General features: G+C 36.8%; 1 protein-coding gene across 1 annotated transcript in view; it reads left to right on the forward strand.

Moving 5' to 3' along the window:
• The window catches only part of ANO2 (anoctamin 2), a 152549-nt gene that overhangs the window by 46182 nt on the left and 91530 nt on the right, over positions 1-14837 (forward strand). The window contains exons 11-12 of the mRNA XM_026033246.1: positions 10150-10284; positions 12111-12271. Of these exons, the coding sequence (XP_025889031.1) occupies positions 10150-10284; positions 12111-12271 (296 nt within the window). The remainder of the gene's footprint in view (positions 1-10149; positions 10285-12110; positions 12272-14837) is intronic.

Consider the following 14837-nt stretch of genomic DNA (forward strand, 5'->3'; position numbering starts at 1 on the left):
GACAATAAAATAAACTTTACTGTGGTATATAACTACATGACTTTATTCCCATGCAGAAATCTAGGAATATGATGAAATTATTCCCTGAGCATCTCTAGCAGACACATCTCCGTTGTTCTCAAAGATACTGAGACTATTTGCAAAGAATTCTTTATTAGGGAAAAAAGAGAACACAGCCTTAAGCTTGGGAATGTGCAATGATTGGACATATATAACAATAAGTAGAAAAATGTCAGTAAGTCCTATTAGTAACTCTGGCAATATCTCATTTAGCTTCCTTCCAAATCTTTGCTAAGAATGTGCCCAAATAATATGAGCACATCTTTTCTTTATGTCTCTCTTGCACTTTGAGTCCAAGCTCTTTTTAGTGGTTCCAAGAAGCTCTGGAGTGAAGATTCATTCCCACCACGGGGTATGTTCACCTAAAGCAGCTTAGCAATTCATATTTTTTTAAGAATTAGGTACAAAATAGGGAGGTGCTATGTCAATGTCCATTCAGGCTTGATGGTGTCCTTTGTGCCACCTTTAACAGAAGAGTCCTTCCTCAAAGGAGACAGGTGGGAGGATGTGGGACCCTGGAGCAGAAGTTTGGCTGTTGAGAAAAGTACACTTTTCTCTGACATCATGGGCATTTTTTCCATCTTTCTAGGGTCTTTATGATCTTTTTGCCACTTGTGATGCCAGTTTACTCATGCCCAACTTGCATAAGTAAATGCATGTATAATGTCATGTCTCTGTTAAGGACTATGTATTAGATGAATTAAAGTATTAGGACAGAGCTTCTCGAATGCAATAGCAGGGAGTACCCCCACCACTCCAGTACTTTTTGCTGCAGTGCTCAGCCTTCATCCTTTTGCAAAGCGAAGTCTTTCTACACATGTCGAACAAATCAATGAAGATCTTGTAATGAATTATTCTGTTGGGTGCAGGCCTATTTACATAGAACTTATCGTCTTTAACAGTCCTAGAGGAAGTGGTTCTCTCTCTGTCTGTTTTGGCAAGAAGTTAGTCTTATTTATTGGTGCTTATATGAGAAAGGGAATTTTAAACCAATAGGCTTGTATTGCAAAGATGAAGAAAACCAGGTCCCTGCTTTCTGATAAACATTATTTTAAGCTGTAGAACATTGGTCTGAGCAATAAGATTCATATTACCATTAAGTATCCTCATTCCTTTGGCAGGAATGTCAAAAACTAGACCCAAAAAGGGACTTGAGCATCTACATCAGGACTTAGAAAATCCAAGGCTTTGAAGTCTGTCTATCTTCCTAGTGAAAACTTATTGGATTGTGCAATTTTGTAGGTAGCTAGAGCTATGTTCTATACCTGCGTGTACAACTCTATTTGGCTAAGAAGCTTAGTGCCTATATGATGTTTAAAGTTCAGATTAATTTGTATTTCCTGGTGGTCTTGAGTGATAGCTCCTTCCCTTCTCCTTCCCCCCCCCCCGTTTAATAACTATTTTTGGAGTGTTTTTGAAGTCTTCAGTGTATTTTGATGGGAATTGAAAGCCTGTGCTTTTGCCATGGAGAAGGAGAAAACAGTGTTGGGTCACCATATCTCTAAGCAAAAAAAGTCCTTTGTGTTCTTTCCAAGAATATTTGTGGGCATCCAAAGATGTGTATAGTTGTGCATTGGGGGGAAAGAGGGTTAAGATAGAAAACTACTGCATTTGTGTAGCAGCTGCTCTGACCATATGGAGTATCAGATGTCACTAAAGCAAGTTGCAGTTTTGCATACCTTTCCTTTAAGACTGCTGGAACTCTGACCAGGCCCTGCCCTGCCATCTGATTTAAAGGTATGACCCAGAATGAAGATTTCTTTTTTTGTAGGAGGCACTTTGCTCTCTCTGTAAAAAAGTCACACTAAGGTGGACCATAACTTTGTCCCAGTACGCTGTCTCCAACAGTGAACAAAAATGAAATGACAATGAAAGAGATTAAGAACAGTACACCGTGTATCACTTAATCTCATAAAGAAGGTTTCTGGTTCCATAATCAGCACAGATAGCAGAAAAATGAACAATGCAATTTTTGACCAGGTGATTACTGTTGTGTATTAGTATTTCAATGGAATAGTTGCAATTGAAGTGCTCAAAAAAAAAAAAAAAAAAAATCTGGAAATTGCTGCATGTATTTAACTATGCTTACAGCATTCATTTGAATATGTCTCATTTGCAAACCATGTGTTTGTTTGACCAATCCATGTCCTGTTATGTCACAGCCTTAAAAGTCTTGATTTTAAATTTAATTAAAAAAGAAAGTTTCATGACTCTCGTATTATTTCAAAACCGTAAGAGACACGGCTTAAGAATTGCATTTTCAAGACGTGCAGTAATGCTGTAACTAATAAAGAATTTACTGTTTTTCTCTTTTATAGGAAGCCATTCTTTAGTAGCCACTACTGTCTTTCTGACAGTAGTATTGTTTATGGTGCCATCTAAAGTGAATAGATGAAATGAGCTCAGAAATTGAAGTGAGGCTTACTTGTATGACTTTGAAGACTAAATATGCTTTCAAGCAATATTATGAAAAAATCAAAATAGTAATTAAATTAAAAGGGTTAATTATGAAAGAGGTCTGTACCTGAACTTCTGTGTAACTCTGATAATCTGGTTATAGTAGAAAGTGGTACAGATCATCTTTTAAGAACACCGAACATTAGGAAAGTGACATCATACTTGTTCATAGTAAAGGCTTCAAACAATCTGTCAATTTCAAGAGGAAAGAAAAGCTGGAAAAGAAAATAAGAATCTGTATTAAAAAAAAACACCAAAGCAAACAAACAAAAAAAAATAGAAAAAGACTGGAGAATGTCTATGCTAGGCTGCAGAAAATGCTGATAACATAATTAAATAGATTACCGATTATTTGTAGAGTTGATTATGAGAGAAAATTTTATGTGCAGAAGTGAATTACTTTGTTATTCCATACACAGAGCTTCACTTAGTGGGCTGAATATATTTCTGCAGTGAAACTCTGCTCTCTTCCGTATAGATGTTTACTGATGCATACTATCAGATATATTGCCAAGCTGCATGTTGTGGATTTTGGATTTGCTAGATATGGATAGCTAGTAGTTTTTGCTGAATGCTAAAGTATCAAGAGATATACTGAGTGTTCATGTGTTGTCTTCTGAGTGAGTTCTCAGAAGTGAGTAAGACAAGTATTGCCTTATATATAGGCAATAAAGCAATATGCCTTATTGCCTCTGTTATATTCTGATACCTTCAGGCATGTCTGCCATGGGTGCAGTGAGGCTTAGGAATCTCTGAAGCTAAGTGTTTTTTTTTCTTGGTCTTATTTCTTTCGAGGCTAAGTATTGATATTTTGATATTTTGATACTGTAAAGCATTAAATATTGATCTTCTTTCTACTTTAAATCATACTGTAAACCTTTTTTTTTTTTTTAAGATTTCAAGCAAGAACCTTAACTAAAGGGGCTTTATTATATGACTTCTGTGGCATCCTGTTCAGTTCTACTTTCAGATTCTGAATGTTTTTCCAGTCTGGTACTTCCAAAAGTGAATGAGTGAATGAGGGGAATTTGCTGACATAGGCACAGCGGTAAATATTAGAGGTGACTTTCAGCATTTGGGATTTGGTTTAGGATTCTTTCACTATTTTATCTTTTATTTGTTATTTATTTATTTATTCTGTCAACCCTGATATTCTCTCTCTACTAGATAGCTCTGATTCTGGCTCTGCACTTTTCCCATAGATACAGGTTCCATTCTGCATTTTCTGTCTGCAAAACCAGTTGGCCTTTCTGAAAGAATTTTTTCCTGACTCAGACTCCACTGCATTGTAATTTAGCTGAGGTTCTATTGTTTTTTTTTTTTTTTCCTCTATTTTCTCTTTCTTTCTTTCTTTCTTTCTTTCTTTCTTTCTTTCTTTCTTTCTTTNTCTTTCTTTCTTTCTTTCTTTCTTTCTTTCTTTCTTTCTTTCTTTCTTTCTTTCTTTCTTTCTTTCTTTCTTTCTTTCTTTCTTTCTTTCTTTCTCTCTCTCTCTCTCTCTCTCTCTCTCTCTCTCTTTCTCTCTCTCTCTCTCTCTCTCTCTCTCTCTCTCTCTCTCTCTCTCTCTCTCTCTCTCTCTCTCTCTCTTTCTCTCTTTCTCTCTTTCTCACTTAAATGAAAGTTACTTAGTCTCTTAACTATTGTTCCAAGGAGGGTTGTTTCTGCCTGGGTCTGTCTGGACTGAAATACATGTATATGTACTGTCAGGCACATCTTAGGATGTACAGCAGCCTCAGTGTTGCTATTGAGCAATAATTCCAGCCAGGTGGTTGTAATAAATCTTTGAATTTTGCCCTGAGAAGTTTTCCAAGTGGAAAAAAAAGAGAATAAATCCAGAAGAATCTGGACATAGATGATAGAGGCATAGAAACAAGCTGAATCTAGTGAGAAGCATGTAGCGCAATGAAAAGACTTCTAAAAATATAGCAAAATGAAGGCTAATGAAATTATGGGCTCTCTGATAAATGGTGCGGCGACCCTCATGACAAAATATATAGAAAAAGCAGAGGTTCTGAATACCTTCTTTGCTTTGATTTTTACAGGCAAAACAGGCCTTCAAAAATCTCAGGTCCCTGAGACCTAAAAGTCTGAAACAAGGAAGACCTGGAGGAGGAACAACAAGTTAGGGAACAGTTAAACAAATGGGATAAACTCAAATCCATGACATATACCTTTACCTAAATAGGTAGGACTTTTGACACTCCCCTAACAAATGAGGTGGACTGAAAACTTCCTGAACTGCTGGGCTCAAAGGTTTATGATCTGTGGCAGAAAATACAACTGGACTACTGGTGTCCTCCAGGGTCTGTTGGTGTTCAACCTATTCAGTTACCTAAAGGAAGGGACAGAGTGCACCCTCAACGAATTTGATGCCAAAACTGGGGGGATAGTACACTAGGAGGCTGTACTCAGTAGAATTTCAGTGGGGTGGAAAAATGGACAGAACAGAACCTTGTGAAGTTTAAGAAAGAGAAGTGAAAAGAAGTGAAAAGTCCTGCATCGTGACCAGGGCAGTCATTCTACTACCTCCAGTTTAACAATATTTTTATATATATTATATATATATAAAATGTATGAGTTTTATATATATACATATGTGTGTATATACACATACATATACACAAAAATATACTTACTATATATGTGTTTCTGATAGTAAAGCACAATGAGAATATTGTGTTCCTGATTCTGTAACACAAGTTGCCATTTGCTCAACTGATCCGTCACAGCTCTTCAAAGGCCTACATTAAGAACTAGCTTGCCTAAGTGATGAAAGTGGTCTGTGGAGTTTTTGTTCCTCTTTTTTTTTTAATTTGGGATCTGGTCTCCTTAGCACTTGATTTTTGTAGGCAGGGAAGAAGAACTTCTTCTTCAAGAACAAGAATTCCTCAAGAATAATTTTGTAGGCAGAAATGAAGAAAGATTTTAAACCATCTCTGATAACAAAAAGGTTCTAGAATGAAATTATCCTTTGTGAGAAGTGTTTGTCCTTTCTCCTAGGAGTAGACACACTAGAATTTTATCCACAATATGTGAGAATAGGATTATTTTGAAGAAGTGGTATGTGTGACTTGTCGGGCCATGTGCTTCCCAAATAAATAATTCTAAAGCAGTGTGGTTTTGCATGGAAAATATTGACTCATGGAGGGGGCAGAATGTAATGCAGCAAATAAGAAACAACAGCTGGTCTAGAATGGGATATGAGAATTAAATAACTGAAGAGTTTTGAAGAATTTTGAACAGCCTTCCCAGTTAGGTGACTCAGTGTCCACAGTATCTTTTCCCTGACTTTCAAACTTTCTTCCTGAAACACCCGAGAGTTCTTTCCAGAATCTGTCATGTATCATAGCACTTTATTCATATTCCAGTTAGCATAAACTTGTTTTTGTAGAGTTAAAAATCTAAAGTTTCTTTTTCTAATCTGTCTTTCTCCACTAGTCTATTTATAAATTGGACAACTTGGAAGCATGTGAAGTACTGTGACCAATGTGCTTTCATTGAGTTTAATTAACAGTTATTCTTTTTGATGTTGGTTTGGCAACCAGACAGAAAGACGAGCATTGCAGACGTCTGGTTCAAATATTATATGGATGAAGCAAAGAGAATTCAGTAAACAGTTTGACTGCACTCTTTCTATACTTCTTCTTGTAACTCTGCTGTGAGAGGGACTACACTTTCTACATTCTTTTTTTTTTTTTTTTCCCTTTCTTTTCCCTTTTAAACTGTTTCCGGTTGTTTGCTTGCTATAGGAAAGTTCAGAAAATCTGCAGCTTCTGTTCAGCTTCTGAAGAAGATATGGATGATTTGTGTGTCTCAGAATCATATGTTTATGGCCCTATTCTTCTTTGGAGACTCTCACTCAAGAGGAATCAGTGCTTGGTAGATGTCCAATAAACAGGCATTTAAAATATCATTCAAAGTGAAAGACACAAAGTCTTGCTGTGGTTCGTAACAACACACAGAACACAATGTGTGCCTGCTGCTTCTGACAGGAGCAAGCTGCATTCATTATCAAAGTCATTTTCCTCTTGCTTTGGATAGGAATTGTTCTTGTCCCTAGGTGTTTATGAGAGGGACAGTTCTGTAATTTAGAATGTGCCTAGGGAGGAAGTAAAGATGCGGAGGGTGTACTCTTTTCCTGGTACTCCTTATTAGGCATTCCACCAAATGCAAAAAAATGCAAATCCTTGCGTTTTCTGGATATATGTGAATTATATGTGAGCTAGCAAGATAGGGAGGGAAAAAACTAAAGTCTTCACTCAGTGTCTACAAATACCCCAAGGGAGGAAGGGAGCAAGGAGGATGGGGCAGCCACTTCTCAGTGGTGGCCGCCGATAGGAATAGAGGAAATGGCCACAGACTGTAGCATCAAAAGTTCCACAGGAAACTTAAGGAAAAATTTCTTGACAGTGAGGGTGACAGATCACTGCAACAGGTTGCTAAGAGAGGCTATGGAATCTCTTTCTCTGGAAATCTTCCAAACTCGCTTGAACACAATCCTATGCCACATGTGCTAGGTGACTCTGCATATGCAGGAAGGTTGGACTAGATGATTTCTAGAGGTCGCTTCCAGCCTTAGCAGTTCTATGATTCTATGCATCCTCTTTCTCCACAGCAACACATATCTTGAGTAATTTCTTAATTATAATGAAATAAGACTGGTTTTACTCCGATGTAAATGATGGAAGATGGGAAATTCTTGGTATTTATATCCAAAAATATAAACTTTCTTTTTCTAAAACATGTCTAATTCTTCTTTTAAAGAAAGAGCTCTCTTCGTTCACTACCATTGTACTAATTTTTCAGGTTAGTGCATGAGTATGGAAAGATTAATATTTTTAAGAAAACTTAGCATCCTACTTTCAAAAAGAAATAACTGTAATGTGCTAGTGTGAAGCTGTTGATCTGACTTGGAGTTGAATGCCTTCCCCCAAGATTATAAAACTATGTCTGTCATGAGATTCTCAGTGCAGTAGGAAGGAGCAAACCCAATGGAATTCTTGAGGTCTGAGTTAAAAATTACCATGTCCAGCTGTGGCTATAGTAAATAGTAAATGGTAGTAAATGGGAGTACATATAGTACATTACAGGTATTTGTATGGGTTGCATGTTATTCAGAGAAACAGGATATCAAGTCTGTGTATGTCAGTAAAGAGCATGTGTATTCCTCATATTTTGTTAGTTAAATAAATTCAGATTTAAATTTATAGTTATGCTTTCAAGCACTGTAATTGCTTCTCTTTGGGTTGTTTAAGTTTCTGGCATATAGGTGGATTGGCTTGGGCACAGTAGTCTTAATTATTTTTCTTTCTCAAAACAGTTAAGTCACAGAACATTGTACAGTTCTCTTCTTGGCAAATGCTTTCTCCCATATTGCCAGAACATTGTTGAGCTCTTCTCACTTTCTCTTGTCATTGCAATTGGTTGAAAATAGCAACCATTTGCTTTATAGGTAACAGATCATGTTTATCATTGGAAAATTTAATAATTCTGTACAAACCCTCATAAGCCATATCTGGAGAAGAGAAGGCTGAGGGGGGAACAGATCAGTGTGTATAAATAACTCAAGGGAAGCAGTGAGGAGGAAGGGGCTGGCCTCTTTTCAGTGGTGGCCAGCGATAGGACTAGAGGAAACGGCCACAAGCTGAGGCACCAAAAGTTCCGCAGGAACTTGAGAAAACAGTTTTTGACAGTGAGGGTGACAGAGCCCTGGAACAGGTTGCCCAGAGAGGTTTTGGAGTCTCCTTCTTTGGAGATCTTTAAAACCCACTTGGATGCAGCCCTCTGCCCCGTGCTCTAGGTGACCCTGCGTGAGCAGGGGGGTTGGACAAATGACCTGTGAGATCCCTTCCAACCTTAAGCATTCTATGATTCTATGATTCTATGATACCTTCCTCCCTGCTGCTTGAATCTAGACACTTTCTGTGTTATTTCATGTCCCTTTATCAAAACTATAGACAGTTTAACACAGATCAGATTGGGAACTATTTTCTGTGGCTGCTTTGGCCTCTTGGAAGCTTTGTATAAGCTGTGCATGTTACCAATCTCTATAAATAAGGCAGGCATGAGAAGAAGATGGCTCATCATAATACTCTTCTTGTTCTTGTTGTATAATGTCTTAATGTTCTGTGATGTTTGTTTGCTGCAAGGTCTGTGCCTGCCCCATCAGGAGGAAGCATGAGAGTGAAAAGATTTGCCCTGTGGCCTGAGTTGCTCCTAAGACATTTTTGCTGGATGCTAACCAATACAGGAGGCTTGAAACAAAACCATTAAATTATTTCTGTTTTTTAATCAAATAATTCCTCCCTCACTTAATACACTTGACAATATTTAAAGAACAATAAATGTGAAAATAAAACAAAATTACCTCTGGAATGTGTATGCCAGGTTATAGATTAGCTCTGCAGGATCAGAAGTGTCTTTTCAAAACAAATATTTTACTTTTTCATCTTAAAAACTGCACTGTATCTAATTTCATTATTTTCTTTATAAATCATGTAATCCTTTTTCCCCAGGAACTTACAAACTATGCTGTGGTAGTAATATCTGTACAGTTACTAAACTGATATATGCTGTTTAAAGACTAGTTATTGCAAGTAATATTTCTATTCTGGTTTAGGCAAGTTATTACTGAAACAGGACAGAATAGTCTACCTCATTAAATTAGGGTTATTGGAGTCCTTATGCCAGTGTTTCATTTGTCTTTGATACTTCACCCAGGTTATTGTCCTTGACTACCTTGAAATTGGTAGGTGTAAGAGATGTACTTCTTTCACAGAAGAATTCTAAGTTTTCCCTCACTTATATGTTGGTTCTCCTAGTTACAACCCTGGAATAACAAGAGCGTCATTCCTAAAGCCCTTTCCATCCTTCTAATTTCTGCCCAGTGTCTTCTCTCAGCATCTCTTTGGAGTATCAGTGAGTGTGATCTATATTTAGGTCACTTCTTGCAATGAGATCCATGAAGATACTGGACTGAGTATTAACACATTTTTATCAGTAAGGACAAGGAACTGTTCCCCAAAGTAGAAACTCTTTTAGTGAGCTTCTTGTCCAAACACTGCTAATTTGTCAAAAATATTTATTCTTTCTGAAAATTTAATGCAAAGTATTACAGTAATTTTTCCAGCTTTAACAGGAATTCAACTTTATCAGCCCGTAAAGACATTAGCAGGTGTTGTCAGTATGTTCATGTCAGTATGATCTCATTCACAGATCTCATTTCTGTGCCTTTCTTAGAATCCAGGAGGGCTATAGAGAAGATGAATGAGAGGTTATTTCTTAAGGCACTGAATCCTTATCAACATTTTCTACTAAAAAAAATGGGTGAACTCCTGTTCCTTTTGATGGAAGTCTGTGAGAGATATTTCACTAATGATGTAAAAGTTGCAAGTCTTGCTGGAGCAGATCTTGAGTATCGTAAAACAACGATGAAGGTCTGTCTTTAGCATCTCAAATTAGAAAGTCTCAATCTGTTCTACTCACCCCCTTCACTTGGTGGTATGAACTTCAACATTTTCAGCATTTTCATTAAGGTCTTTGAAAATTATTATTTTTGTTCACAGGGATTAAGAAGCCATAAAATGTGTTTGAAAATCACACCCTTTATATATGTCCCTTTTTCTTCTTTTTCAGAAAGTATTTTGGAGAAAAAATAGGACTTTATTTTGCATGGCTGGGTTTATATACAGAATTCCTCATTCCGTCTTCAGTAGTTGGAGTTATTGTATTTTTTTATGGTTGTATAACCATTGAGAGTGACATTCCTAGGTAAGCTTCTCTGAGATCAGCATTTTGTTACTTGAAAAATATAACTGTGTTTTTTGGACATAATCCTTAGTGAAAATAATTGCTTCTAGTATGTCTGAAAAACACTAATATATAGGATTAACATCTGCAAGCAAAGTCTGTAAACATTTGAAATACACGTTGAAATCCACAAAAAAAACCCCATATTTTGTAATGTCCCCTCTGGATATTATACTACTTCACAAAAAAATGCAGTCAATCATCTGACACACAGTTATTAATGTCTACCTTACAGTGGAAAAGGACACTTTCTTTGTTCCATCTGTGACTGCCTTCAGGTAGGAACAGGACACAGCTAGCAGAAATGCTAGTCCGATTCATAATGGCAGTTCCTGTATCCTCCCTCTTAAAAAAAGAAGGAAAAAAAAAAAAAAAGCAAATTCTAAAGCAGATCACTCAGCAGTATGAGTTAGGAAGCAGTGTCAGTTATTGCTGACTGATAAATGATGAATGACAACACTTTTGAGTTAGAGTTTGTTTTCTTAGCCTAATCTGAATGAATCATGATTGGCTATGTTTCTCTGTGGGAAAGCTTGTGCTAACATTTAAGCTGAAGTGAGACTGATAGCAAAGATGTCTCTGCAGCACCCTCTGCTGCCTTTTGAAATAGAAGAGAGCACTATATTAACTCTATAATAGCTGAACACAGCTGTATACCATTCAAAGAATTAGATATATTGACACTACGATTAGATTGGTGCATTTTCATTTGAAGTCATAGAAAATAAATCATTTAATGATAGTCAGTATAGAAAAAAACATAATTAGAAGTGATAATCACCAATGTTCTCAATTTACAATGGCAGAAAATCAAACTCAAGATTCTTGAAATGTAAAGGGGATTAATTTTTTGAAATCACGGTGCACACAATATTTGTATACTTTTAAAATATATCAGTTTGTGTTCCTGAAATAGTTTTTTACATTTCAGGAACTTAAACCAAATCTTATGGCTTAAGGTGGTGCAGACAAGAATTTGTGTTAAAAATCTATTTTGTGAAAACACCCATTGGTTATACAAATACTCTTAAAAACAAAATGCAGAGTAGAGCAACTCTCAAAGCAAATGCTATGAAGTACATCTTTGCTAAGAATAACATTCTTGACCAGTTAAGTCTTGCAACTTCAGTGTTTGTATGTCAGTTTATACCAAAATCCCAATATAGCCTGCAAATGATTTTGATAATTTGTTTTGTCTGTGACCAACATGCCGGGTTTGGGTTTGGGTTTGTAAGGTGTTATGCAGAATATACAGAAAGACAAAAGTTTAGCATGAAAATAGCATAGTGTTTGACATAATTGTTGTGTCATCCTGTTAGAAAAAAGGTGTATTTGGTAAAGTGCAAGAAAGATTTTATATCACAGAATATCCTTTTCAACCACTTTCGAATTCTTTTTTCATGCATATAAATCTAATCAAATCATGTAATTAAGTGTAGACATGGCAAATTTCAGTTTGATTGTTTTTTAAAAGTTTTATTCCAGTGTTAACCTCAGTCCCTAGTGATTCACTCTTCTATATTACAGAGTAGGGATTAGATTGGTTTGCTATATAGCCTTATTTTTGTGATGGTAAGAAGGTGCCTGTAGGTATTTTAATTTTCTAGAACTTGGTAACATAGTCTTGAAGATATACATATCTCATGGGAAGGTCTCTGCAACTGTAAGTTACAGACATTACAAAACAGCTTGTAGTAGCTAGGATGTGCTGCTTGGTATTACTTCAGCTCATGCACCTTTCCTGAGTCATAATTCCCTAAGAATTGTCATTTGCTTGTCATTTACAGCAAAGAAATGTGTGACCAACATAATGCCTTCACCATGTGCCCTCTGTGCGACAAGTTTTGTGACTACTGGAATCTCAGCTCTGCGTGTGCTACAGCTCGGGCCAGCCACTTATTTGACAACCCTGCCACTGTTTTCTTTTCCATTTTTATGGCTCTCTGGGGTGAGTATTGTTTTACATGTTAACTTTTCACCTGTTTTTGCACTCCTGACAGAGATGAAAGCAGTGATGCACAGCAGAATGTGGTAGCCTCTCATATAATCAAGTGTTATTAGATCAAATGTACTGCATATAGGCCAGTAGGGGGTTGAGACAGGAAGAAGCAAAGTTACATGGCTTTCCTTTGTTAGCATTAAACTTTGGGGGTAAATACAGAGGAGCTGGATTGCTCAGAGGAGAAGAAATTCTTCATCTAATTTGTTTAATGTCACTTCTGATCTTCATATTTTCCCTTGTTTTCTGTAGACAGGGCAAGTCCCTGTAACATCTTGGACATTTTGGGCAAGAATATACTTAGGGCTTCATATGTGCAGGGAGCTGAGAGGGTTTTATTTAAACACAGAGTGCACTTCCATGTGGGACAACTTAGTCACATAGTTTTAACAAAATTTTATGGGATTCCAAGTGTAATGGCTCTATTGCTGTTTTAATTGTAATATATGTTCTAATGTATTCCATGTAGATGAGATTGGTTTTCCTTAACGAAGAAAATGCCATACTTCAAACTCAAAACATTTCATAAATGCAAATGAATGCATTGCAACATTTTCATACTGGTCCTTGTTGCACCTCTGCCCTGAACGTCGTGCTTGCATGTCTTATTGCTGGTGTTATGCCCTCACTCACTGCAGATCTGGTTTATGGTGAAAGTTAAAGATGTTAGTAACCCATGAGAAGAGCTTATGAAGTTTGTTACTGTAAAAATAATTTAATTTTCCAATTATGGTTCACAGGAGGAAATTTTCATTCATAATGTGAGAATTTGAGCAGATATATTATCAAAGTAGAGCCATCCCCCTAGCAGTCAATGTGTTCTGCACTGCAACTCTTTTTAACTTTCAATTTGTTTTAGAAATAACTGATTGATAGCTTGATATTGAGTTTGATGATAGTATTGGGTTTGTTAGGAACTTACACACAGAAGGCAGTAAGGAAATATTAAGTTTTTTTTCTTTTTGCCAGTTTCTGGAAATCATTCAGCAGAAGTTATAGAATATGTTACAGAAATGGCAAAAGATAATAAAATGGTGAACTCTCACAATGACTAGTTCTCCTGCCTTAGGTTGCTGCCAGTCACTGAATATATGGACAGATGTGTCACATCTTACCTGCTCTCTTTAAGAATGCCATAGATGGTCTTGAGAGAATTCCAGTATATTATTTCAGCAGTCTGATATCAGTCTGATATGTCAAGGGTGCTTGTTTGGCACTGTGCTGCAGAGAATATGTAAGTATGGTCTGCCTTGTCAAAGGGTGACATTATTATGCTAGAATTAAAAATAAAGAAGAGAAAGATGTTAGTTTTACCCGTTTGAGACAGGAAAGAAAAAAAAAAAAGAAAATTATTTCATTTTGGAATTCTTACCTACTGCAACTATTTTTTATAAAACCAACTGGAAGAGCCACATTTCAAGTGTAAGTCTTTAGAGTACTTATAGGAAATCCTTTGACCCTCACTGATCATTTCTGTCTATTGTGTGGAATTGATGACAACTGTTTAAAAACTTTTTTAATGACAATTCATTTACATTCACATAAGAAGATGCTATTTTCCAAACCAGTCTTTCTAATGACAATTTATTTACACTTACATAAGAAGTAAGTGTAAATTAGATTCTCTTTTACAAACAGAGAATCTGTGTTCTAAACTTTCACCCACGGAAATGATCATTTCCATGCAGCTTCATTGAAAGCAATTATAGTACAGAATCAGCAATAAAATGTGCAAAGCAAAATGTTGACATATCCCTGCACTAAGATAAATTGGTAGAATCTGGAGGGACATAGAAGGAACAAAAAGTTCTATGTACATTATTTTATGTAAAAAAAAAATGCAAGATTCCCACAGATTCAAAAAGTCTGTGCTTAAGATACTAATAACTGGAATTGTAAGTACAAAAATAATACACCCACCATATGCAAAGCACGATGAAGTAGAACAGTATCCTATACTAAATTTATCCACCTTGCATATTCAGGATTACATTACACCAGCTTCTGCTGCCTTAATGTGAGTAAACTCCACAGGTTATGCCTACAATTCATTCTGCTGAATAGGGAATGGAACATCTCTTGTATGAGGAGAGACTGAGTGAGCTGGGCCAGTTTATCCTGGAGAAGAGAAGGCTGAGAGGGGATCTGATTAACATGTATAAGTACACGAAGGGAGAATGTAGGGAGGAAGGGGCCAAGCTCTTCTCAGTGGTGGCCAGTGACAGGACAAGGGGTAATGAGTGCCAGCTGAAACAAAGGTGGTTCCATCTCCATGTGAGGAGGAACTTGTTCACTGTGAGAGTAACAGCGCCTGGACCAAGGAGGTTGTGGAGTCTCCTTCTCTGGAGGTCTCCAAAACCTGCCTGGATGCCACCCTGTGCCCCGTGCTCTAGGTGTCCCTGCTGGAGCAGGGAGGTTGGACTAGATGATATCTAGAGGTCCCTTCCAACCTTAAACATTCTGTGATTCTGTGACAGATGCCTTGTCATTTGCATACCTAGCTAGCTGGCCTTGC

The sequence above is a fragment of the Nothoprocta perdicaria genome, unplaced genomic scaffold (genome assembly GCF_003342845.1).
Source record: "Nothoprocta perdicaria isolate Ctin4 unplaced genomic scaffold, notPer1 scaffold_126, whole genome shotgun sequence".
NCBI classification, from domain to species: domain Eukaryota; kingdom Metazoa; phylum Chordata; class Aves; order Tinamiformes; family Tinamidae; genus Nothoprocta; species Nothoprocta perdicaria.